The 26,653-nt window shown below is 36.2% G+C and overlaps 1 protein-coding gene across 3 annotated transcripts in view; it reads right to left on the bottom strand.

The window, feature by feature from the left end:
* Positions 1-24,432, bottom strand: part of LOC102596584 (uncharacterized) — an 81,799-nt gene extending 57,367 nt beyond the window's left edge. For all 3 annotated transcript variants that reach the window (XM_015313193.1, XM_015313194.1, XM_006356871.2), the window contains exons 1-11: positions 24,108-24,432; positions 23,118-23,195; positions 21,294-21,406; positions 15,266-15,359; positions 13,982-14,025; positions 13,762-13,830; positions 9,587-9,645; positions 8,018-8,210; positions 6,629-6,697; positions 6,460-6,539; positions 2,605-2,742 (exon numbers count right to left, since the gene is read on the bottom strand). In XM_015313193.1, the coding sequence (XP_015168679.1) occupies positions 2,605-2,742; positions 6,460-6,539; positions 6,629-6,697; positions 8,018-8,210; positions 9,587-9,645; positions 13,762-13,830; positions 13,982-14,025; positions 15,266-15,359; positions 21,294-21,406; positions 23,118-23,195; positions 24,108-24,207 (1,037 nt within the window). In that variant the 5' untranslated portion in view covers positions 24,208-24,432. The remainder of the gene's footprint in view (positions 1-2,604; positions 2,743-6,459; positions 6,540-6,628; positions 6,698-8,017; positions 8,211-9,586; positions 9,646-13,761; positions 13,831-13,981; positions 14,026-15,265; positions 15,360-21,293; positions 21,407-23,117; positions 23,196-24,107) is intronic.
* Between the last annotated feature and the right edge of the window lie 2,221 nt (positions 24,433-26,653).

Here is a 26,653-nt window from a genome sequence, read left to right as displayed (position 1 = left end):
AAGTACTGATGCATACGTGCGCTACATCTTCTCGTGATGTAGGTTCAGGTTCTCAGCATCCAGATCACGCTTAGATCGATTCCCGATCTTCAGTTCAGCAGCATCAGTGGTGAGTCCTCATTCTTCGAGGACTAGTGACATGTTTATCTTTATCGCTTTTAGTCTTTAGTTTCAGTTTTGCTAGATCTAGTTGGGGCATGTCCCAACATTTCTAGTCAGTTTAGAGGCTTATTTCAGACATAGTTAGATTCAGCTTAGTATTGAGTTAATATCTTCTTTGTATTAAACTCATCAGTTTTCATATATCTCAGTTATAGTATATGGGTATTCCCCATCTTTTCATTTTTATTTATGATTTAGCTTCCGCATCAGTTTATTATCTTTAGTATGCTCATGATCATGCCAGCAGGGTCAGCTTGGGATCACTTGTGGTCCTAGGTTCCGTGTATGCGTCTCAGGGGTAGTCTCGGGGCGTGACAGTTTTTTTGGTAGCATGAGGATTTTGAAGCAGCGAGATCCCTTTATCACCTATGCTTTTCATCTTGGTGATGGAAGCTCTAAGTAGGATGATGGACAAAGATGTTTTGGGCGATCATATCAAGGGTTGTGGTTAGTGGCAGTGGCACCATGTCGGTCACCCATCTCTTATTTGCAGATGATACTTTGGTGTTTTGTGATGCTGATGGGATCCAACTGGACTATCTTGGATAAGTGTTAACTTGGTTCCAGGTGGTTTCAGGGCTTAAAATTAACCTCAGCAAATGTGAGATCATACATGTTGGGGCAGTTGATAGCATTGACATGCTTTCCCAAGTCTTGCAGTGCAGGGTAGGGGCTCTCCCTACTACCTACATATGATTACCTTTGGGCGCATCGAACCAGGATCTCGCCATTTGGAATCCGGTCATTTATAGAGTAAGAGAAGAGGTTGGCAGGGTGGAAGAAAAGATACGTATCGAGAGGAGGCAAAGAAATGCTTATTAAGAGCACGCTATCGAGTATCCCTACATATTACATGTCCCTGTTCAATAGACCTTCCCAGGTTATAGGTATGATGGAGAGGTTGCAAAGAGATTTTCCTTGGAATGTGGCGGACGGAGCAAAGAAGTTTCAGTTCGTTCAGTGGGAATTTGTGACATCTCCTAAACAGTGGGGAGGACTTGGTGTTAAAGACTTGAAAACTTTCAACAAAACTCATCTAGGTAAATGGTTGTGGAGATTTGGGATGGAGGGAGAAGCTTTGGTGAAATGGAAGGGGGGTGGAGAACAAAAGGGATTACTATGCCTTTTGAATGTGGTGTGTGGATGAATATAATGAAGGGGTGGGATGCTTTCAATGATAAATTACTTTTAGGGTTGGGAGGGGAACGGAGTTAGGTTTTGGGGGGCAAAAAGTGTTGTGGAAGTTTGGTGCTTATGGATGAATTCTCAGTACTGTATAGGGTTTCTTGCCAAAGGGAATTATCTATTCCACAAGTTAGGGGGACACAAGGGGGTGGAACTTTTGGGATTTGAGGTTCAGGAGGAATTTTCAGGACTGGCAGATGACAGCTTTAGAGATTGCTAGATTTACTCCAAAAGCAATGTGAGCCAGTTGGATCCAATGCTTTGGGGCATAACAAAGTGTTTTCTATCAAGTCCTTCTATGGGAAACTTTTGGTGAGGGTGGAGGATGTTTTTCCATATGGTGCGGTATGGATACCAAAGGTGCCAACTGCCGAGGAAGATGTGCTTCTTCATGTGGTTAGCTACTAGAGGGTGATTTTGAGAACCTTCAGAAGTGAAAAGGTTGTCCACATAAGCTGGTGCTTCCTATGTAAGGAGACTTGTGGGGATGTGGATTATATTTTATTACATTGCAAATTAGCCACGAGGTTATGGGAGTATACGTTTACATGGTTTGATGTCACTTGGGTAATGACAAGATCAGTGAAGGAGTTGATGTTCAGTTGGAAGTAGAGCTAGGAGAAGAAGGCACAAGGCGTGAAATGCTACCCCTCTAGCTCTAATGTATGTGGGTCATTTGGAAAGAGAGAAATAGGAGACCTTTTGAAGGGCTAGAGATGAGCTTTCCTCAATTGAGGAGTAGTCTCCAATCCCTTATTTTCTTTTGGTACACCCATGTAGTTTATGTTTATATAGAGGATTGGGTGACTTTTGGAGAGAACCATATTTTGTAGTTCTCTCTTTTTGGTATATCTCTTGTATACGGCCAAGTTGGCCTTGTTATTATCAATGAAACCCTTGATTTAAGAAAAAAAAAGGAGTGCATCACTGGACTTTTTCGTCACAGTAATGACATACCTAATTCCATCCAACACAAGTGGCACATGAATGCCAAGACAAAAAGACAGGCCAGGGTATCAAAAATCATTAAACTTCCGTCGGCTAGTGAATAAGTTTCCTTTTTGATAATGAGTAGCTGGAGGATTTGAGTTTCAACATTCACAAAGTGCAAAAGAACATGAAGCTGAAATGAAATGTCAAACAATTAACTGTACTGGATTTACATCTAAATAATCTAATAAACAAAACAAAAAAGGAAGTCCTTCAAATGTTTTGCTATGTTGATTGGAGAAAAGTTTCTTGAGAAGATCAACTTACAGTCTCTCTCCAAGGTATTTCCAAGAAGTTCTCCTCAACCTCTGTTGAACATCCAGTAAAACAGATTTTTGTGCATACTGCCACCATGCTGTTTGCCAGCCTTTAATCTTTTTACCTAAAGGACGAAACCGTCCATACCTACAATGGACAGACAACAGAACCACTTACAAGAACATCAACAATTTAGAAAGGATAATCTTTTCTGATGCATCTGATGGATATTTACCCAAGAAGTAAGAAAGAATAGGATGTTTAAGCAACAAAAAAAAAAAAAAAAAAAAAGAATAGGATGAAAAACAGGAAAAGCATGTCCTAAACTAAATATAGAACGAAACACAGAAATGTTCGGAGCAGATATTCAAAACCTTTAATCGATAAATTAACATATTCATTGATATAGTGGAGGAAAACTACTGTATACAAGTAGTTTCGGATTTCATTGATGATTAGATGTGATTAGTGGAGAATCATGTGTTGATATCCCAATACGAAGCCATGCAATATAAGGAACATTTAGGAGTGTGTTAAGCTAAGTAGTACTTCTAATGAGCATCACATTCTATATCTTGCACATAAATCAAAGGAAGTAAAGCTTAATCAAGATACTTGTCGCTGTACGAACTGAAAAAATAGAGGGAAAAAACATGTGGAGATGTCATTAAAACCTGAAATACGCAGGCTACATGTATGCAGCTGCATGCTTTACCCAATAAATTTTGGCGTAACTTTCAAATGATAGCACATCACACTCCCTTGTTTCAGTCCATGAAATACAGACGCAGTGTTCAATTCTAATAGAGAGGGATACTGTTCCAAGCATCACAACATTTTTAACATTTTCAATTTTTTTGTGGTGCACAAAATTTATACCATCTGAGCATTGTTGAGCTTTCTGGAGAGTAATATTTCAGTATAGCTCAGTTCTAACATAAATAAGTTACATGTATTGGGGATTTATCACTTTTCTGTTATTGCAAAATTCATTTGTTGTTATGGAGATGAGAATATCAACAGACAATGCAGGCTTTCCCCATAAGCTGTTTAAAAATGTAAAACAACAACTTAACACACAATTCTATTTGCATAGAGATTCTTTCATTCACCATATGTAATGACCCAAAAGGTCATTAATATAAAATTACCATTTTATCCCTCCCGATAGTTTCCCCGAGTCATTTCCGATCAGTCGGTGAAGTTGGTTTGAGAATTTTGGAACTATTCGTTTCACTATAGTTAATTAGTTGACGGGTAGTTGTTAAATAATTAATTTAATTAGTGGTTAATGGGCCAAGTCCATAATTTAATTACTACCCTATTTCACTTAACTTAGGTATTAGAATAATTAAATAGGATTTTAGCATTTAATGAGCTATGCTCAAATAGGTGAAGGCGGCGTAACACAAGACGGTAACATCTTTTTCCAGGTAAAAGCATACCAACGCCCTTACTCCTTCAATGTGTATAGAAAATTGTATTGCATCTACATTAGTATATTAATATAATAGTTGTTAAGGAAAAGGAACAAAGTCAATTGAATTAGTATTGTTGTGAAAATCTTTAGGCCAAAAGTAGTGGGCAATTAAATTTTAACCAATAACTACGTAATGATGACAAAATTGAATAGGAAATGAGACACATGATGAGGTAATCATTGGAAAATGATATTTTTAAAGGAATTGGTTAATGTTCTGAATATTTCCTAGTAAACTTGATTAGTACTGGTTCGTTGTTAGAAGTCACGGGTTATGTATTAAATAAGAATTATTTTGTGGTCATCATATTATGATTTAAGTTTTCATATATTGAGATAAGTAATTAAATATTAGATGTATTGTATTATATGGATTCCATTAGAGTTATGTTATTTGAAGGAATTGAGACTTAACCCTGAGCTTGAAATTTGAGAAATACGAGAGTTGACATGTTAATTGGCTTCAAGATTAGGAACTTGATTATAGATTTGGGTGAGTTTTGGGTCTAATCTAGATAAATATTAATATGGGTGTTGTTAGTTTCAAAATCTTATTGTGATTATTTATTTGAATAGATTGCATTGATTTGGAAGCCCAACGAAAGGGGAAGGCTCGAGTCCCAGAGTGAATTGTTGATTCAACCCTTGCTAAGTGTATAGAATCGTGTATTTCTTTGTGGTATGTGTTGGGGGGTAATGGAATTTGGTGATGGGTTGACTTGTTCATATTGAATGATCCTAATGAAGAAAAAGGGGTAATAAAAGGCAACTTAATTTTATATTGACGTGTGATGTGTTGAGAATGGTTTGAAAGGTTTATTGATTCATTGTTGATATTGTATCGCAATTGTGTTGTTGTGAATTGTGCATTGTTATGGAAATGGTCATCTTCTCATTAATTGTGTGAACATGTCATTTGCATTGGTTCTGAGACATGATTGTGACAAGTGTTACATGAATTGAGGAAGAATAAACAATTAAAGAGGATGTACCATTTCGAAAGACGTGTCGCGCCCCGCGACGGATATTATTATTTGAGGGGAGTGTCGAATGTCGCAACGGACATTATGATTCGAGGGACATGTCACACGCCACAACGCATATTATGATTCGAGGGACGTGTCGCACGCCGCGACAGATTCTATTATCAAGGGTCGTGTCGAATGCCGCAACGAAGCCATGGAAATATATATCACCCATGGGTCTCGGATTGAGAGACATCGGGTGTGTATCGTTAGGTCATACATGCATTACTATACTTGACATTGCGCATCTTTTCATCTATGAACTTGCAATTACTTTTCTGTGGAACTTGTGATTGGTGAACTTGATCTTGTGTGTGGCTGACCTATAATTGTTAAAGTGATGTTGTTGAACTATGTGTTATTGAAATTGTGAACTGTTAGGTTGGGCTGGTTTTATGCAGGTTATAGTTGTGGAGGTTCAGTTGTGGTGGTAGAAGTACTCGTATTCTATACCCTTAGCTTTGTGTTTAGGAGTTTGCTTGTTGAGTACCGTGTGGTTTGGTACTCACCCCTTGCTTCTACAATTGTGTAGGTTACGAGCCTAGATCTTCGTGATACTTTTTCTTCTTGTCCGAGGCTTCCTGTGGAGATTTGTGAGGTAGTTGTTTGTCATCTCAGCGGACCCTCTTACTCCTATTTATGATCTTGTTCTACTTTAGAGATAACATCATTTGAGACTTGCATTTTCTTTCAAATCTATTGTAATACATTAGAGGCTTGTACACGTGACAACTAGGTTTTGGGGGTTTAATTAAGTTGATTTGTTATCCGCATTATTATTTGTTGTTAAACATATCATTCTTATTTTACTTCCGCACTTATCGTTATATTTGGGTTTTAGGCTTACTTGTCATGGTGGGATAAGACGAGTGTCATCACGTCCATTTTTGGGTCATTACACCATAAATAAGATTTTAGCAGCTCAGCTAATCATGAAAATATATCGACCAGCACAGCTTAAACAGTACTCAGACTCCTTTTAAGTTGTTGGAATCAAAAATTCGGTTGAGAAAGCTGAAGCTCAAGGGAATGAATATGTACAAATTTTAGATCATATATTAATAGGAGATGTTGAGAGACAAACAGCAATGCGATGGAACTTAGTAACTGTTTCTAGGTTGAGGACATCTAGTTCTCAATCTTTCTTTCATCAATAAAATATCCTTCATTATAAAAGATGGGAAGGGGAAACAGGAAAAAAGTCCAAGAAAATCTCTCAATGTCTGAGTGAACACAAAATAGTTCAAGGTAAAACTATTGTGATCCTCAAAGAAAAGGTTTCTACAAGAAAGCTGATACAAATGAAAAACTATTGGATATGATTAAAAAAATTCAAGGCAAAAGGTGACAACATCTTACTTCTCTCTCAATTGACATGTCAGCAAATAATCACAAATGCTCAAGATCTGCTGTATTTGAATCTCATCCAGTGAAACAACCTAATATGCAATGAGAAAAGAGATCAGCAACTATGTTAATGAACGGCGAATGAAATTCTTTGACACAGTAGGAAATATCCTGTACTAACCACATTATTCAACTCTACACTTATGAAGTATTGAGGAACATCTTTCTCAAGCCTTCCTAAACGGTTCACCTATACAAGAATGGATAACAGCTCATTAGAAAACAAATGAAAAGGCAGGAAGTTTACAAACAAAAAACATGTTAATTTCACCGTGTAATACAAAACAAGTGCACATGAGCCTATTTAAAAATTAATCAACTCGTCAAAATCTAATACAGATTTAAGTCAGGTAAATTTCCCATGTGGAAAAGAAAACCAAAACTATATATGAAAATGTTTATATAGCTATTTAGAGCATAAAGTCATGTTGAACCATAGTTTTTACTTATTAGTACAAAAATGAAGGAAAACCTGTAGTAGAGGTTTAATTGGTGCGTTTTAAGCATTAAGCGTTGGTGTGATATTCATAACCACAATGGAAAGCTTCTAGAGAAAGGGAAAATGTTGGCTGCGGTGTGGTATATTCTTGGAGCTTTTCAAGATCACTTTCTCTTAAAACGCAGTACATGGGATTGAGTGGTACTTGTCCTTTATGTGGTGTAAGGCTATAGGCCTCTTATTTCACTCGACAAATCTTCAGAACAAAATTTATCTCTTCTAGCCTGATGACAACTAGTTTTCCTCAGTGACATATTTTGATAGAGGTGGAGTCCAGGCCAACTTCCGTGCACCTTGATTACTCCACCACTGCCTAATACCTCACACCAGTACATGTACTGGGTAACTCTGCTAAACATATTTCATCTGCATATCAAAAATAGTAAAGCTTGAATTCAGATGGAAATGAGATGCGAGATAAGAATTTGGTTATTCCATCAGTGCATCTTTTGTTGAACGATTTAGAGATAGCACATTAAGAATAAAGCTTCATGGGATTCTACCACTCAAATTTAATATTCAAATGCAAGATGAGAAGTTGGATGTCCATCATAATAGAAGCATCCTTACATCATATTTTCATTTTTCGAGATGCAAAACTGCCATTTTAGGGAGTTGTTAAGTAATGAAATGCACCTTTAGTAGAGCAGAATAGATACAGATGACTCGTATAGCTCGTTCGAACTAACTTGGAATTGAGGTTTAGTTGAATGATGGTTAAGTAATGTTGGATAAAAAGTGCTCTTGAGTTAGTAATTTATGGAGGATGTATTGCATGGAAAAAAGGTATGGAACCACTTATGAGATGTCTTATATTTCAATTATTGGGAAGCACATTAGTGGTCCAGTTAATTTTAACCTATATAATATAGAAAGCAATAAAGTAAGCCATTTTAGATAATGGAGATTATTAAAGACTCAAGTATGACTTCTCTTTTTGTTTTTAATTCAAAACACAAAAGAAATAAATAAATAACAGAAGAAGAAAGATTAAGTATCAGATTCACATACCGAAAGAGACAAAGTTACATCTAGCGGGACCAACATACATCTGTCATTATTTGCTTCTGATTCTCTAGCCTGACTGTTAGAATCCACTGCATTGTGTCTCATCACCTCATGACTACTTTGTAAGGTATTACAATAGAGTTCCAATCCTTTAACTTCAACAAGTTTGTTGACACTCCCATCTCTAACTTTCCCACTAAAAGATGGACAAAGGACAAGTAAGGGTCAAAGCATCCAATATATCAAAAGACTCGGACAAATGACATTGTTAAAGACACTACTTAAGTAAACAAAAATGTGTTCGCTCTAACATCTCAAGCTTTTAGATGAGATGGTCACACACTTCAATATGGTATTCAAAGCAGGCACAGTTCTTGGGTTCAAGTCTCACTGCAGCCGAAAATGGACCATGAAAAAGAATTAGGTCCACACGTGAGGGGGTGTTTTGAAGAAAATAACTAAGTTAATAAAACTGTGCTCGATGGACAAAGGACAAGTAAGGGTCAAAGCATCCAATATATCAAAAGACTCGGACAAATGACATTGTTAAAGACACTACTTAAGTAAACAAAAATGTGTTCGCTCTAACAACTTAAGCTTTTAGATGAGATGGTCACACACTTAAACAAACACAAATGGTGCAGGTTTTGATTCTTATAAACCAAAAAAATGCTTTGCAGAAGTATTAGCAGACGAAATAACCCTTGCCCAAATGAAGCACATATTCTGTTTTTTATTGAATGAGAAACACATGTACATATTTGTTAGACAGATAAAAAATTGTTTTTGGAAAAGAAAAAAGTTATCCCCGCAATTTCAAAGTATTAATAACCTTAAGTTTCTAATAAGATTGACTAGTATAGACAATGACAAATAAATCTCCTTTCTGTATATGTCAAATACAGGACCATACTGAATACCTCTCCAACATCGCAATCTGGAAGAAAATTTAAACCAAAGCAACTACTCCAGCACATTGAAATCTTGACTCTAGTAGCATGTTTGGCCAAGCTTCTAAAATCAACTTATTTTGATAAGTGCTTTCCAAAATAGTAATAGAAACAGTTTTTGTTTGGCCAATAAATTTAAAAATCACTTTTAAGCAATAATTTGTGTTTGGCCAAGCTTTCTAAAAGTGCTTCTAAGTGTATTTTGCTGAAAAGTGCTTTTAGGGAAAAGTTGACCTTTTTTAGCTTCTGAAAAACAACTTCAGAAGCACTTATTCTCTCCCAAAAGCTTGGTCAAACACCTCACTATTTTAAAAATAAGCATTTTTAGCCTCCCAAAAGCTTGGCCAAACAGCATATAGATATGTGCAAATTGACAGACAAGTCAACCTAATACTTGCTGGTTATTATCACGGCTCACCTTTTAAGTATTAAAGGATCCCAATTCCAAGGAAGAACACAAGATTATCCGCAACAAATAGACTATCTCATGCATAAGAAATATGAGTTACAGAAAGAACAGTACATTTTTTAAGCATCGCAAATTCATCAACGTAAGTGACTGCATCAAAGAACGTTAAAAAGATACAACACCTATTAAAAAAAATACAGGACAGAGTCATACCTAATTAGTTGCCTCATAATTGTCAAACTTGACAGCTTCAGACCAAACACGGTTACTGCCTGACGGAGAAGGAAACAATTGCTTGGAATGATGACTAATATAACAGAACATTTTAGAATAATATAGACACTAAATGAAATAAACAACACTTCACTTAATTCTTACAAGTAACCTGAACCAAAAAAGTTACAGTTAAGCCCCCTACTCCGGCAAAGAAATGGCTAAAGAAATACTCATCACAAAAAAGATGTTACAGAAGACGGAGGCAGGTTCATTGGTAATATTTTGTTTATACAGAAGAAAACTTATTCAAAAAGAATGAGTAATACTACATCTGTCTTATAGATTCTCTGTGTGAGAAAAAGGTAAAGTTCAACTGTAAATGATCAAAATACAGATAATATTCTGCACCTAGAGCTCTTGATCTACTTGAAAGATCTAAAATAGCATCCTCTTGGAATAGAGAACGATTGTAGCCAGAAATCTCACCATTTGTCATAAAAAAAATTGATAGCAAGTATTGGTTAAGATTAAACTCCTTCTATGATTTGTTTAAAAGCCTTGGAAGAGCACATTTGTTCATGGTAAGAGCCATAGAAATGAGAGAACTAGTAGGCAGAATGACATGCAAAGACAAGATATGTAACTTTCTGCCATGGATTTTAGCAATGTTAAGAACACATAAAAGGGATCAAGAAACATTAACATGCAAATAAATTTATCCTATTCAAAGGTAGAATTCAAATCGCACTTCTGCCTATAAAATCTAAAAAGTTCTTTTGACATAAGCATCATCTTCCTCAACTAAAGTCGAACCCACATTGAAAAGCACATAAATGGCTTCTTCCTTGAGAAACCCATAAATGTGTCTTACATTTCTTTTATTACTAGTAACACCTTTTATGGCCAAATTTGTTTTTTGATCAGGTAAACGTATTTCCATTCATAAACATGGCCAAAAAGCTGGCCGTATACAAGGGGTATACCAAAAGGTAAAGAATCTACAATAATAAATGATTCTCGCAAACTCCACCCAATCTCCTAAACAACTTGGAATTCTATAGGTGCACCAAAAGAAAATAAAGGACCAGAGGCTACTCAATTGAGAAAAACTCGACTCTACGCCATCAAAAGCACTCATATTTCTCTCCATGCCACCCACATCAACGCGAGTGAAACCATGTTTCATGCCCTGCGTCTTCTCCTCTTTCTCCCGCTTTGCCAATTAAATATCAACTCTTTCGTAGTTCTTGGCATTGCCCTTAAAGTACCAAACCACCTAAACATATCCCGCCATAACCTCATGGTAAAATCACAATGAAGAAGATGATCCACATCCTCGCCTGCTTCCTTGCATATATAACACCAGCTGACACAAACTACTTTTTGCTTTCTAAGATTTTCCGCCATCAAGATCACCCCTCTAATAGCTAACCAAGTGAAAAAAAAAAACACCTTCCTAGGTACCTTTGGTATCCAAACTATGTTACAAGGAAAAACATCCTCCTCCCTAACCAAAAGGATTTTTTATAAAAAAAGACTTGACCGAGAACATACCATTATTCCCCGTATTCCACCACAAAGCATTGGGATTATCTACCTTTGTGACTTGTATATGGGGCAAAGCCAACAATATTTGAAACTCAATCATCTCCCCGTCATGGAAATCCCGCCTAAATCTAAAGTCCCAAAAAGTCTTTCAACATTGTGTCCCCCTAATATGTTGAATTGTCAAGTCTCTTTGGCAAGAAATTCTGTATAGGCTCCAGAACTCATCTTTCAATAAATTGTCTCCAAACAACCTATGTTCCAAAAATCTTACGCTCCTTCCATCTCCAACCTTGAATGAGATGTTTATTCTTAATTCATCTCATCCCTTCAAGATATTCCTCCACAAATAGCACCCAGAAGGCATAGTCACATCTCTAGTTCCCTATTCCCCTTCCATAGCTCTGTAGTTATCAATTATCATCCCTCTCTAGAAAGAATTAACGTACACCCCAAGCCTCTAAATCCATTTGCCTAACAAAGCTTTGTTAAACACCTTTAACTCTTTAATGTCAACCCTCCCCATCGATCACATCCCAAAGAAAATTTCTTTGGATCTTTTCCAACTTTCCTGAGACCGAAGCTGAAGCATGAAACAAAGACATGTAATAAGTAGGAATGCTCAAAAGAGTACTCTTAATGAGCGCTTCTTTTTCATCTTTGGATAGATAGCTTTTCGACCAACCTGCTAATATCTTCTCAATCCTCTGAAGAACCAAATTTCACACTGTATGATTCTTGTTTGAAGCACCTAATGGTAAACCGAGATTCAATGCCACCCACCTCACCTATGGGAATAATCTCGCACTTCCTTAAATTAATTAATATAAAGCCTGACACCACTTGAAACCAAGTGAGGACTTGGCCTAAATAATCTAATTTGGTCCTATTTGCATCAAAAAAAAAACCGAGTATCATCCGCAAACAACAAGTAAGAAATCGAAAGAGTTCCAACACCCAACAACAAAATTGAAACCCTTAATGAATCATCCCGTGACGGCTCGATCCATCATCTTGCTCAACACTTCCATTACTATGAAAAACAACATTGGATAAATAGGATCCCCTTGTCTTAAACCCCTCGAGCTCCCAAAAAACCGCAAGGATTGTCATTCACCAAAGCAGAATATCTCATTGAAGAGATGCAAAAATTGATCCATTTTCTCCGTTTATCCCCAAAACCCATTAGCAGCATAACAACATCTAGGAAACTCTAGTTCACATGATCATAGGCCTTTTCACGATCTAGCTGGCAAATACACCTAGCACTCCTTGCTTTCTCCTTGAATCCACCACTTCATTTGCCACAAAGATTGCATCTGAAATTCGTCCACTCTCCACAAAAGCATTCTGGGAAATAGATATAGTCTCGTTCATCACCTTCTTAAGTCTAATGGAAAGCACCTTAGAGATGATCTTAAAGAAGTTTCCAACTAGACTAATAAGTCTATAATCCTTCATGCTTGAGGCTCCATCCCATTTAGGGATGATGACAATAAACAAAGCATTCAAACTTTTTTCAAAATCACCTTTATTTTGACTGTAATCCAACAATGTTGAGAAAAGCCAACAAGAAACCATCAAGCCCCCTAGATTTGTCACCCACGCAACACTCGACCGCCTTTTTCACTTCCTTCTCGATTTCCCTCTCAAACCACACACACTCCTCCCCACTGATGTGATCGAAGTCTAAACCCCCCAAATTAGGCCTCCAAGTCGCTTCGTCTTTGAACAAAATGTTCGTAAAAATCTACTACCCCTTCTGCTTCCTCTTTCCCAAATGCACAACCCCATTTACCTCCACCAACTCTATGAAATTCTCTTATTTTAGACTGCTACCCTATGAAAAAATTTAGTATTTGAATTCCCTTCCTCCAACCACAATGCCCTCGGCATTTGCCTCTAGCTAACCTCTTAAGCCAAAGCCAACTCAGCTAGCTTCCTCTTCAACCCCTCTTTCTCACTCCCCTCTAACTCGCTCCTTGTTTCTATCCTCTCTAACTCCCCTATTTCATTCATAACCTCCCTCATTTTCACTTTTACCCTCCCATATACCTCTTAATTCCACACACTTGTGTCTTTTTTAACCAATTTCAATTTCTTGGCAAGCCTATACGAAGGCCTCCCCTCCAGTGCATAACTCCTCCACCAACCAGCCACTCTATCCCCAAAATCCGACACACTTAGCCACATGTTTTCAGATCTGAAAGGAGATCTCATCCGTCTTCCTCTGCTTCCATCCAACATGATGGTGAATGGTAGGATAACAATCGCTGGAGAGAAAACTGGATCACATTGGGTGTCAATTCCTCCCAAGATGTAGACACTAGGAATTTGTCTAGTCTCAATCTAGAAGAAGAACCCCCCGCCTTGGGCCAAGTGAATGGGGCACCTGATAAAGGCCAAAATTCTCTACTTCATCCAAGATATTAGGTGACCAAAAAGGGACAGGTAGCACAATGAGATGAGAGAGAAGCCCAGAGAAAACATAGCAATGAAGGATTGCCAAAAATCTGAAAGCTAAGGACCAAGAGAATAGCCCAACAAGCTCAAGAATTCAAATGGAAAGTAAATCGACTACACAAGGAATTATAAAGATTCTCAAAGACAATTAGGTAAGACAATACCGAAGATGTCAGCATGTCACGGTAAAGAACATGAACATTTCTGATGGACAACTGAATGCTGTCAAGGATCTGAAGAAGGAAATCAGGAACAAAGTATCAGAGGAAGAATGAAAATCTGTGTATATATACAACTAAATAGCACAACCAAGCCAAAGAAATTTGCAAGGAAAAAAGATCCCAGCAGGATCAGTCAGTGCCTTCGACAAATAAAATATACAACCTTTGCAGTAATGTATGAAGTAAATGAGTTTCCAGCCTGACTATCTGCAAAACCCAAAAGATTTTTTAAGAAGTATACAAAAGAACATAGAAAATTAAACATACAAACATCAAAGTATTGATCTCTACTAAGAGAAAGCAGACTAAGTTACAGTGTTCAGGACACAAGCTTAACATGAAACTGTAAGCCAAAAATAGCTACATTAAGTTAAAGCACAGTAGACATTCAGTAGTGCGATAAAAATAGGAAACAGAAAGTACCTTTAAGTTTTGACATCAATCATCTAACAGTATAGTAACCCACAAAAACTTCTAAATGGACCTAGTTCTGAGTGGACTTACAGAGCTCGTGGTTATTTCGCTGCAGCAAACTGAATAGTGAATACAATGTTCAGATGTTATTGTTTCACGTTTTTATGCATGTCCCTCATACTTAATACATGGAATGTACTAAATGCATACTTGTGCCTACATTGTTTAATAATGTAAGGACTGACGCTTCTTCTCCTCCCGCTCATGGCTAGTTGATTGATTGATTATTGAAGACTTGGTGAGTCCTCATGTTCTGAGGACCATGTCACCTTTACTATGCTTTCTTATGTCTTTGGTTTTCAGGCGCGTGGTGTATGAGTTACGTCCCAACCACTCTTTTGATGTATTAGAGTGGCTTGTCAAGACTATGATTAGACTACCACTTTTATGTCAAACTCTTTTATGATATGAGACCAATTGCTTAATTTCTCGTAATTTTTATTATATTGTGTTGTATGAATGTCAAGTGGCTTGTGTAGGGCCTCTCGGGATCTTATATGTCATGTCACACCTATGGTGTACTTTAGGTCGTGACAGTTTATTAGAATGAGGGGTTCAAGCTACCCATTCTTGGATATGTATTGTAGCTATTGGACCTTCAAAACGCACATATCCCTCTATCTGTTAGTTCTCATTTTATTGTTTATTTAAGCTTTGATTCTATCTAAATCAGGTTTTGGTGCCATAACTCAGTATGGTTGGTATGCTTATACACATTTATTGAGCATATTGAATGAGGGTCCAAGCTACCCATGCTTGAATGTGTTGTAGCTATTGGAGTTCAGCCTTGTGAATAACTTTCAACATGTTAGTCGAAACCTCTTCTCTTTTATGTTTATATATTTTCGGTACAATCAATATCTAAGAATAATCGAGTGTAATAGACTCTTATATCTTTTTGCTTCAATAAAATTGTCAACAAATATAATCAGAGCTTCATTGTCCTTCAAATATAAGATGTTAAAGCACTCACCACATACACGTCTTGATAATTTTGCAAGTTCTGCAGCAGCAAGTTTGGCCTTTTTCCCAGCAAATTCTCTTCTCTCAACTTCATCCATCCTCCACTGTCACAAGCATGAGCAGAAAATTGCACCAACACATTCAGAAGCAAAAAAGAGAAGGAAGGGAGGGAATTAAAGTTGATGTACTCATACAATATACATTACATATTGTATAGATACACAAACACATGCACACGCGTGCGCACATACACACACACACACACACACACATATATATATATATATATATATATATGTAAATATGTATATATGTATATATATATATATATATGTATATGTATATGTATATGTCAGGTCATTTCAGCAAAATGTTTAAGAAAAAACACATGCAAGAAATCATCCACTGATTACTTTAGTGTTGGCCAATTACAATAAATAGAATAACTATCACTTTACTAGACCAATCAAATAACAACATACCCAATGTAATCCCACAAATGGGGTCCGGGTAAGGTAGAGTATACGCAAACCATACCCCTACCATGGTAGGTAGAGAGGTTGTTTCCAATAGACCCTCAGCACTCAAGGAAAAGCAGATCAAAACAAATCAAAAAGGAAATTAATCAGAAGTGAAAATCATGGCAATATACTATAAAAAGTATGGCAAAGCATTTTGAAAGCAAAACAATAACCACAACAAAATAGTGTGATAATCAAAATACAAGAGACAATAGATGGTAACAGAAATCGAAGGACAAGAAACTACTGAAAAAATACTACAACTACTAGTATAGAAGGATAAGCGAGACAATGCTCTATTACCTACTAACCTTCTACCTAATTTGTGTCCTCCACAACCTCTTATAAGGTCATGTCCACGGTAAGGTGCAACTACGTCATGTCATGTCTAATCACCACTCCCAATACTTTTTTGGCCTACCTCTACCTATCCTAAAGTCATCCATGGCCAACCTCTCGCATCTCCACACTAGGGCCTCCATGCCTCTCTTTTTTACATGTCTAAACCATCTCAGATTCGACCAATCAAATAATATCAAGCTAATCAGCCTTTCATAAACATATATTCTCTTTTATTTTATTGAGTAATTTTATATTCCTAGTCAGTTAGTTTTATTTGTCCTCCTTTGTTATTGACATAACTTCACTTTGAATCGATACTTGAATCTTGAAGTGATCTGAGATTAACTGGTTCTTGAAGAAATTATGGACATCTCATGAGAAATAAAAGGCAAAGAGTGGTGAAGCTCATTTGAGGATGGTCATAAAGCCTTCAGCTTGGGGTATGAACACGAGCATTGAGTGATATGAATTTTGAGTGACACACTAAGGAAGTGATTCGTGAGGGATCCTTTTTAACTAACGAATCTTCTTTGTTTCAAGTATATATTTTGTAGGAACAAGGAGTTAGAAGGTAGACATGAATGGTAATGAGACTCCAAGTGGTGATCCATGGAAGGAAGTGAAAGAAGAGTTCATCAAATGAAAGATGTTTTGATACATGGTATGAGTGGCAATATGAAACACATGTGATAAGGAGAGGGAACTCAAAGAAATGGATCTTTCTTAATCAATGGGAATGATAGTGCGGTTTCTGGAAGCATACTTTTGATTGGATCCAAAAACTTAAAGAGACATTTGATATCTTCAAAGTTCCTAACCGACGAGTAGTTTAGCCACAAAGCTATTCATAGATCGTGCTTATTGGTGGTGGGATAGAATGATGAACTAAAGGATCGGACATAAATTAGGCTCCATTACTAAATGTAAGAGTTTAAAAGGCACATAGAAGAGAAACTTGCTCGTACATATTTCTGAGAAAGAGGTTGTGGTGAATATAATAAAGGATCTACGTGGAATAGAAAGGAAGACTATGATAGAAGTTTGACGAAATATGCAAGGAATAATGCCAAGAAATACGGCTTGAGGAACATTCAAGATGTGTATCCTTTGTCTATACTCCCCTTTGATTTCACATTGACTCGGCAAAACTTTCACAATTCCTGAATATCTGGTTTGCCATAAGAAAATTTACCTAATACAGAATATTGGAGGTTCTGCTGAATTATCAATTGCTTAACTTCTGAGGACTTCCAAATAACAAGGGGCTCGCTGTGGATATAGGTCACTGGATTCATGGTTACCGGTTGTTGTACGGTAGTCCGAATTGGTTTTAGAAAACCTGTGTAGGTCGGGCCTGTTGGTTTTTCTGGTGGTGGGTTGGATTAGTTGTGGAAGAGGTGGGAATGGTGGAACAACCTCCGGTGGAGGCTATCCACCGACTATTGTGGTCATCGATGGCCAATAGGGTTTTTGGATTTTAAGTGATTTCACCACTTATGATTGAGAGAAAATAGCCCAGTGCAATTATACTATGAGCTTTTGTTAGTAATCCCTCCGTCCACTTTTAATTGTCATGGTTTCCTTTTTTAGAGTCGAACGATAAGAACTTTGACTAAGATATACTTTTCATCATATTGATATGCAAAAATTGCAATTTATAGTACTTTTCGTATAGTTTTTAAATATCTAAATTTTTTGTTTAAATTATTGAATTCGTGTAATCTAATTTAACTTCGAAAATTAGTCAAATTGACTTTCGAAAAACACAACATGACAATTAAAAGTGGACGAAGGAAGTAATAAAATACTTCAACTTTAGATTAACGGTCAATCTCTCAAAATCTCTTCTTATCACAATCAGTAATCATTACTCTACTTTCAAACTGGACCAAGCCATTATAAGTTGTTTAAGTAGGTTTAGCTAAGGTCCTTGAGTTTCTTCTGCCTCTTGGCAAAGTAGGTTGATGGGCAAGCCCGCCACTATCGCAATTGTGTGGGGCATCAGAAGTTGTTACTCTATGGCCACTTACAAGAGTGAAAGTTCAGTGCATAGCTTTTTTGTTATCCGGAGCAAGGATTACTTTATATTTAAAATAATCAAAGGTATGTTGTGTACAATGGATATATCAAAAAGTAAAGAATCTACAACAAAAGATGTTTTTTCCACTAACTCCACCCAATCTTCAATACAATTGGAAACTCTATTAGTGCACCAAAAGAAAATAGGGGATCGAAGGCTCCTTGTCAATTGAGAAAAGCTAGACTCTACCCCCTTAAAAACTCTCCTACTTCTCTCTTTCCACACCACCCACATTAAAGCTAATGGAACCAAGTTCCAAGCTCTAGGCAAGTTTTTAAAGAAAAAGTCATAGAATATTTTTAATATATATAAAATAAATATATTATTAGGTTGCTTCGGTTCGTTTTGTAGTTCATACCAAACAAATTTAAAACCAAATGCATGTATGTCACTTAAGCCAGTTCGAATTGGTCATTTTGTTCAGTTTGATTTTTCTTAAACACTTCTAATTATTTATGTTAGTTGAGGGTCTATCGAAAACAACCTCTCTACATCCAAGGTAGTGATAAAGTCTGTGTACACTCCACCTTTACCATACCCCAGTTGGTGGGACTACATTAGTATGTTGTATGTTGTTGTATTCCTAATTATTTATGTTAAATATACATAAGATAAACAAAGAGATCTGAGCCTTGGCTAAACCTTTGAAATCGTAATGCCATAATGCTTTTCAAATCCTCCTAGTCATTACCTACTGCAATAATTCTTGCTAAGAAGAATGCCTATGTTGTGTGGCAATTCCACCTAGAAGGTAATGGGTTAATCCTACAGCACATCCTTGCATAATGCTCAAGACTGAGTAGCAAGAGGTTCTTTTCTTTCTATTTTGTCATCAAAATAGGATAGGGTTTGGACAAAAGTGGATAAACTGGGTAAAATTTTGCATATCCACTGTGAGTTTTTCAATTATCATCAATGGCTCACCAATAGGGTTCTTCAAGGCACAAAAGGGTCCAAGGCAAGGTGACCCTTTGTCACCATTCTTATTTTTGTTAGCAATGGAAGGTCTCAACAGCATGGTCAAAACAGCAAATATGAATGGGTGGTTGAGAGGTTTCAATGTAGCTAGAGAAGGAAGGGATAATCTGGAGGTGACTCATTTGCAGTATGTAGAAGATACCCTCATTTTTTGTGATGCAGATAAAGAACAAATCAAAATTTTGAGGGTGATATTGGTTCTCTTTGAGGGATGTCAGGATTGCACATCAATTGGGGAAAGAGCTTTCTTTATCCGATCAATGAGGTCACAACCATGCAATCCCTAAATGCAATTTTGGGAGGAGAGATTGGTAGTCTGACAACAATATACTTGGGTATGCCTTTAGGAGCAAACTCAAAGTCTAACGAAATCTGCAACAATGTGGTTGAAAAATGTGAGAAGAAATTGGCAAGGGGGAAAAGACAGTACTTATCACTAGGGGGTAGATTAACCCTCATCAACTCCGTGTTAGATTCCTTGCCAACTTATATGATGTCCTTGTTCCCAATACCAGCAGTAATCATTAGTAGGCTAGACAGAATCAGGAAGAAGTTTTTGTGGCAAGGAAATAAAGATAGGAAAAGCTACCACTTGGTCAAATGGGAATCTCTAATAATTGACAAGAAGTTTGGAGGTTTGGGGATAAAGAATCTGGATAATCATAGTAAGGTACTCAGAATGAAATGGCTATGGAAGTATGCCAATGATAAAGAGACACTATGGGGAAGAGTCATAGAAGCTAAGAATGAGGAGGAAGACAGATGGATGACTAAGGAAATTACAACTCCTTATGGAGTTAACTTATGTAGATCCATCAGAGATCTCTGGAATGAACTGAAGTGCTTCTTCAAGATCAAGGTGAACAATGGGACTAAAACTAGGATCTGGAAAGATGAATGGCATGAAGAAGGCAACTTAGAAAGGTTATTTCCAGATATCTACTCATTAGTACTACACCAACAGAGTACCATGGCAGAATTATGGACAATAGAGGGATGGAGATTCAACTTCAGAAGGCAATTCAATGATTGGGAAATACCACGAATGGCAGATTTCATCAACAAGATTGAGCAATTCAGTGAGTTGGGAACAGATGAAGATGAACTATGGTGGAAGGGAGATGAGAAAGACACATACAAAGTGAGCAAAGCGTACAGGAAAATGAACCACAACCAACAGCCAAACAGTTGGCCACGGAAGAACATTTGGAAAACCAAAATACCATATAAAGTGGCATGCTTTGTGTGGCTTTTGGCAAAGGAGGTAGTGCTTACCCAAGAGAACCTAATGAAAAGAGGGATAATTTTTAAACCCCCAGGTGCTTCTTGTGTGGGGAGCAGGCAGAAACTGTGAATCATCTATTCCTACATTGTAGAATCACAGGACAACTATGGAGATTGTTTTTTGAACCTCAGAGGGAAATAGCATGGAGCATGCCTGGGAAAATTACAGAGGCCTTAACAAGCTGGGAACAAGCTGGGTTGTTGGCCAAGAATAGAGGCAGGTGGAGGATAGTCCCAGCAAGCATTTGGTGGACAATATGGAAGGAGAGGAATTCTAGGTGTTTTGAGAGCATAGAGAACAGTATGCAACAGATTAAGCTTAATTGCATCTCGCTACTGTGTTTTTGGTGTAATCAGTTACTTTTAAATGATCCTGTCTCTATCATTGATGTTTTAGACTCATTATAGACATAGGATCATAGAATCATAGATGTAGGTAGTACTTTGTAAATATGGGGCTGCTACAACTCTTGTAAGATTCAAATTCTAACATATATAGACAAAGTTACCAGTTTCAAAAAAAAAATCCCTTTTTGTTTTAGATTGATAAGAAAATTATTAAGATATTGTTGATTAAACAATTAAACTAACTTTTTAAAGCATATTCCTTAATTGAAATCCCATCAATCAAATAACTTTTTCAAGAAATAAAAGATATCTAAGCCATACAAGTAAAGAGATCTATTCATTGATAAGTAAAAGAAAAAACGTGAATTGGGATTGGATTGATGAGAAAATAGAATCCTGGGTCACATACAGTGATTTGATTGATGATGAAGAAAGAGAATTCTTGGTTCAGTTCTCCACCTTAAAAATAAATCATGGTGTAATACCTCTTTGTCATCTCGCTGAGATGCACATATTAATACATCCTCTAAACTGATTATGACAGGATCCCAGCCAAGCTTTTTCCATGGAATTTTAATACTCAACTTGCCAACACGACCTAAGAAAGCAAACATATATGATCTCATCAAGAAGAGAAAACTTAGATATACAATGTCTGAGAAAACAGCCTATAGATTTTTTATAAGAGACAAAAATGGTCTAAGTGGTACGAAGTTCATCAAGAAGCATCAAAGTCCATGGGAGTGCACAAAGATGACCAAAGGCAAAGAAACAATCAACTTCGAACTATTTTAAAATTTTGCTGACATCCCAATTATTCAACGGAAAATAACATGCATGCATTTAGTGGTATAGGATTCTGATGACAAGAATTCCTGATTTCAAAATTTAACTCAATCAAATTTCTTTTCCATTGTCGGAACAAACTAAATTAAAATAATGTCAGCACATTACCAATATCAGCAAAAATTAAGTATTTCCTAATGTTTTCTACATTACTTCTCAAGACTAAAATATAACCAAGTAATACCAACCAACGTCCAAAAATTGGTGAGGCAGGCAACTGAGAACCTTAATGAGAGCTACATTAAGTATGGACAATTATAGTAAATGAGTAGGCTACAATAGTGAAGTCTAAGCACTTGGCATGGATAAAAAGTCGAAAGAATAAAGGTGATAGGATGAAGACAGGATAAGGTGTACAAGTGAAAGCAAAAGTAACATTAATTTGCTGTATTTGTGTAAAGAGATGGAAGGATGTACCCACATTTTTCAATGCAAAGTGGGTTAAAAGGGTTAGCAATCTCATGTTGAATGTAAGATTCAGAGAGCTGGTGCTTTAGTGTAACGAGACAAGAGGTTGACAGTCACTTACTCAATGCAAAGTGTTCACAAAACATACAAAACTCATTTTGAATGGTGGGGATCATATAATGCCTAACAATGTCCAACAATTCCGTACAGCTGAATGTTAAGGGGAAGTGACAAACCAACACATAGATTGAGATCTGGATGGAGAGAAATTGTAGGATTTCTGAATGCAAGATATTCCATCTCCTACTTCAGTTAACTTTGTTATTTTCATAAAACTTTTAGTACAAAATACATCCCAACAGTTGAGAAAGATTAGTACGGTAAAGGATTTCTAAGTTTTGCACTGGCCTTTGACATCAGTTTCTATTTTCAGATTAACCAGGGCCTTTGACGTACAGCTCTTCAAGCGGCATACCCAAAAAAAGAAAAGCCCCTATGGCGACTACCTTTTTTTTAAAAAAATATATGGTGACTACCTTACTTAAGCAATTCTTCTTATTTTTATTCTTTCTTAGTTGTAGTTCCTCTATTGGATTTTTTTCTTTCAGGGTTTCACAAGGAATCTTCATTTTATTTGTAAATACAAATTTACTTATCTGAGAAGATGAGCATCTGTGAATCAGAATCATTACTCAAATTCAAAAGAGCAAAAGATGAACCGGAAATTCTGGCACATATTTGATAATGCAAGTGCAGTGAACAATCTCTCATGAATCACAATATTAGAAAATTTTGTGCATAGACAAAGGACAGCGATGTCAAAGACCCCAGGAGAGAAATTAAATATATCCATTCATTCCAGCCAGACACAACTTTTGCAAATGCAGGGGGATTATATTGGAAATGATACTTGAGTGAATGTGTGTACAACATGGACAAAAAACAACAAATAAATGAATTAAACCGTTTCTTTATCAATGATTTCCATAACCCCGATAGACGAAAAACATCTTGGACCTTTGCAGTAGCAGGATTACTAGGTTCAAAACTTTTACCTTGCTTCAAAGCAAATGGCAATTGGAGATAATCAAAAGCCTCGAGTATAAGCTCCACATCTTCTAATAATACTTCTTCTGCATTACAGAGACCAGAATTCACTTTTTGATACTTATTCAAATCTACTACAGACATGAGAATTGAAGAATAAACGAGGCGAAAAAAGAAATTGGTATAAGACGCATATACTGGACGAATGGTCATCCTTTGACTATGAAGACGTGTAAAACATACAAATTCATCTTCTTCTATACAAGATACAAAGATGAAAAGAAAAGGCCTACAAACAGCATTTTCATCTATTCCAAAAACCAAATGCTGTAGCGTATATACTTCCAAAGGGATTATAATATTTGTCTCTAATTGGCTGAATAAGACATTGGTTAAAGAGCCTTTTCTCTCCCTTTTTGGCCAACAGTGGCACATCCTTTCTCTCTTAAATTTCAATGACTGCTCGGCGTCGGAACAAAAAGGCAGTCCTATTCTACCACTTCATTTCATCTGTCACGCTCTTTACTCTGACCAAAGTCATTACCCTCCTTTCTGTTTTCATATTTTTCCATTTTAACCCTCAAAGGGCCATTTAATTTACCAAAACTGTATCAAAGTTATGAGTATCTCTTAATATACCCAGGACATTAATCGCAAGATAGGACTATCAATCACTCAATTTCCACCCTGTAAGTGATTCACCTACTGCTATAATGTTTTGGTTTTTGTCAAACTCTTCCGGATACAACTTTAAGTTGTTAGAGTTTTTATACAAACATCTATACTATAGACACAGTGTTAAACCCATTAAATAACCTCAGAGTAAACCCAGAATTGTGTCGACAATCCTATTACCACCTGACTAGCACTACAGCTATATTTGGTATGTACACTGAATTCCATGATCACCTGTATAATCTCTTGAATTTTCTTTCTCCATTACAGACAGTTCATATTAGCATAAAACAAGATAATAGATTGGGGTTCAGTTGAGTTACCATTCCATAAGGTGATCTTCAGCTTCTCCTTTTGAATATCCTTAATATATTGGCCTAGATAACCCAATATCAGTTGTCTAACGAGGCCTTCAAACATCATAGAGCAAAACGAATGATTGTGAGTTCCCCACGCACTGCATACCAATCCACTGACTGATTAGGGTTTCTATGAAATGAGAAAAGAAAAAAAGACGTTAATTTTGAGAAGTAGACGGAGAACGGAACAAAGAAATTTTCGCCGGAGAAAGAAGAGATGGCGTTCGAATGCCAAAGACACTGGCTACAAGGATTTTGGGCCTTAGAATTGGAACTCCCTACAGCCCAACAACACTTCCCTCAGATTGGCCCAAGTTTGTAAGTAGGGAAATCACCCAGGCATATAACATGTAAAAATTTGGGGAAATTACACGGTTAAGCAAATTTATACTATTTAATTAGTCATCATAGTTATAGTTTGCTATAATTACCACTCTCGATTAACATTAATCATTAATTACATGGGCTGATTTTGAGTTTGTATAATTAGTCACGTTTGTATAATTTGTCACATTTGTATAATTCGCAACTAACAATTCTCCATTTGATTTGTATTTGTATTTGTATACGATGATTTTGTATTTGTATATGACAATGATTTCCTTTGATTTTTCAGTTTTGTCACCATATGCATTCAATCTTTTTGTGTATAACTTTTTAAAGTTTGTAAAATACGTGTAGTTTTCCGATTTTGTATAATATAATTAATATAATGTAATTAGTATAATATAATTTGTATAATTGTTTAAAGTTCATATGTTTAAGTTTGTATCAATTCGACATTTCGAGTTTTATCATTTTGTATAGTTCCAGATTTTATATTACTCAATTATACAAAAACAACAAGATGCGAATTATACAAATTATTGCCCTCTCTCGCTCGCCTCTCTCCTCCCTCTCCCAATCTTGCTCGCCTGATATAAAAATATGTATGTATAATATACAATTATATAACTGATATACATATACAATGCATCTCTCCCACTCTCTGCCCTCTCTCGCTCGCCTCTCTCCTCCCTCTCCCAATCTCGCTCGCCACTCTCCTCCCTATAACATGTAGCTATGAATCGTAATTAGCAAACTATAGCTATGGAGCATAATTAAGCTATTTTTTAGTGGATATATGTGAAAGTTTGCAAAAGAAATTTAGGGAAAACTAAGCAAATACCCCATAAAAGCAAAATAATTACAAACATATACCCTTTTACATTTATACTCCACTAAATAATTACACTATATACCCCCAATTAATTTCGCCTAACTTATACTAAATAAGAATCATATATTGTATTTGTATCATTAAGGCTCATAATTTCTCTTAATTGATATTAAATCATTATATATATCTACTGTATTGGTATCATTAAGGTTTCTTGTTTGGAAATTACTCATTAGTCAATGATACAATAATTGAGAAAAGTCACTTGACATACATATACACAACATAATTGAGAAAAGCAAAAAATCTCATAAGAAGTAAAAAACTTGACATATAAGCGAAAGTACATCAAAGTCTTGACAAGTCATCTATTACATCAAAAGGAGTGGTCGGGATGTAACCTTTATACCACATACAAAGTCTAAAACTAACACATATGGAAAGCAATAAAAGTAACATTGTCCTCAAATTATGAGGACTCACCAAGTCTTCCATCTTTATGATGATCAACTTGCCACGAACGGTAGGAGAGGAATCGTCACACCCTAAATTAGTGAAATAATGTAGGCACAAGTATGCATTAGTACATGGAATGTACTAATTATGAGAGAAATGCAATAAAACATGAGACATGATCACTAGAGGACATAATCGAAAACATGATATTCATGACCAAGCTAGCATAGTAAAAACCTTTAAATAGAATCATAATTATAAACATGGTCAATGCATCTTGAAATCATAAAGAAAGCTTTATAAAACATTTTAAATGTTACTTAGTTCATTACTTAGTTCATTTTGTGGAATATCTACTCTTAACCGACATAGACCATGTGAGCTATAACATGGAATACGGTGTCTTGATCCCACACCGAAAAGAGATGTCCAACTTGTCAGCGTAAGGACCATGAACTTCTAGCTTACGTGGATCTACTAGATAATACATCCTTAGGGGCACGTAGTTAGGGACAAAGAGATTGCTACTAGAGACTCGATCTCTATTAATGGGAGAGCTTCACTCTCAATGTCCTCTAGGTGCTAAGTAGAAATCCCAACGGAATAGTCATAAACATAAAATCGTCATCATCCATGGAAAATTACAATCAAGTTACTAAGCAAAGCTAGAAACATCATAGAGTAGCTCCTTAAACAATGGTGTAAGAAAACCTTTTACAATTCGTGATTTCTCAAGTATGTGAGAAAATCTTTTCACAATTAATCAATTCTTATCTTAAGCAACCTAGATAATAATCAATCTTTTATCATAAATCATGCATAAGTTCATGAAAACATCATTCATATATTCATAGCTTTTCTTCAAATTCATGCAATTTAGGGTTCATAATCAAAA

The sequence above is a fragment of the Solanum tuberosum genome, unplaced genomic scaffold (genome assembly GCF_000226075.1).
Source record: "Solanum tuberosum cultivar DM 1-3 516 R44 unplaced genomic scaffold, SolTub_3.0 scf00237, whole genome shotgun sequence".
Classification (NCBI taxonomy): domain Eukaryota; kingdom Viridiplantae; phylum Streptophyta; class Magnoliopsida; order Solanales; family Solanaceae; genus Solanum; species Solanum tuberosum.
The sequence above is the reverse complement of the archived record's forward strand: the minus strand, read 5'-3'. Positions and strand labels throughout refer to the sequence as shown.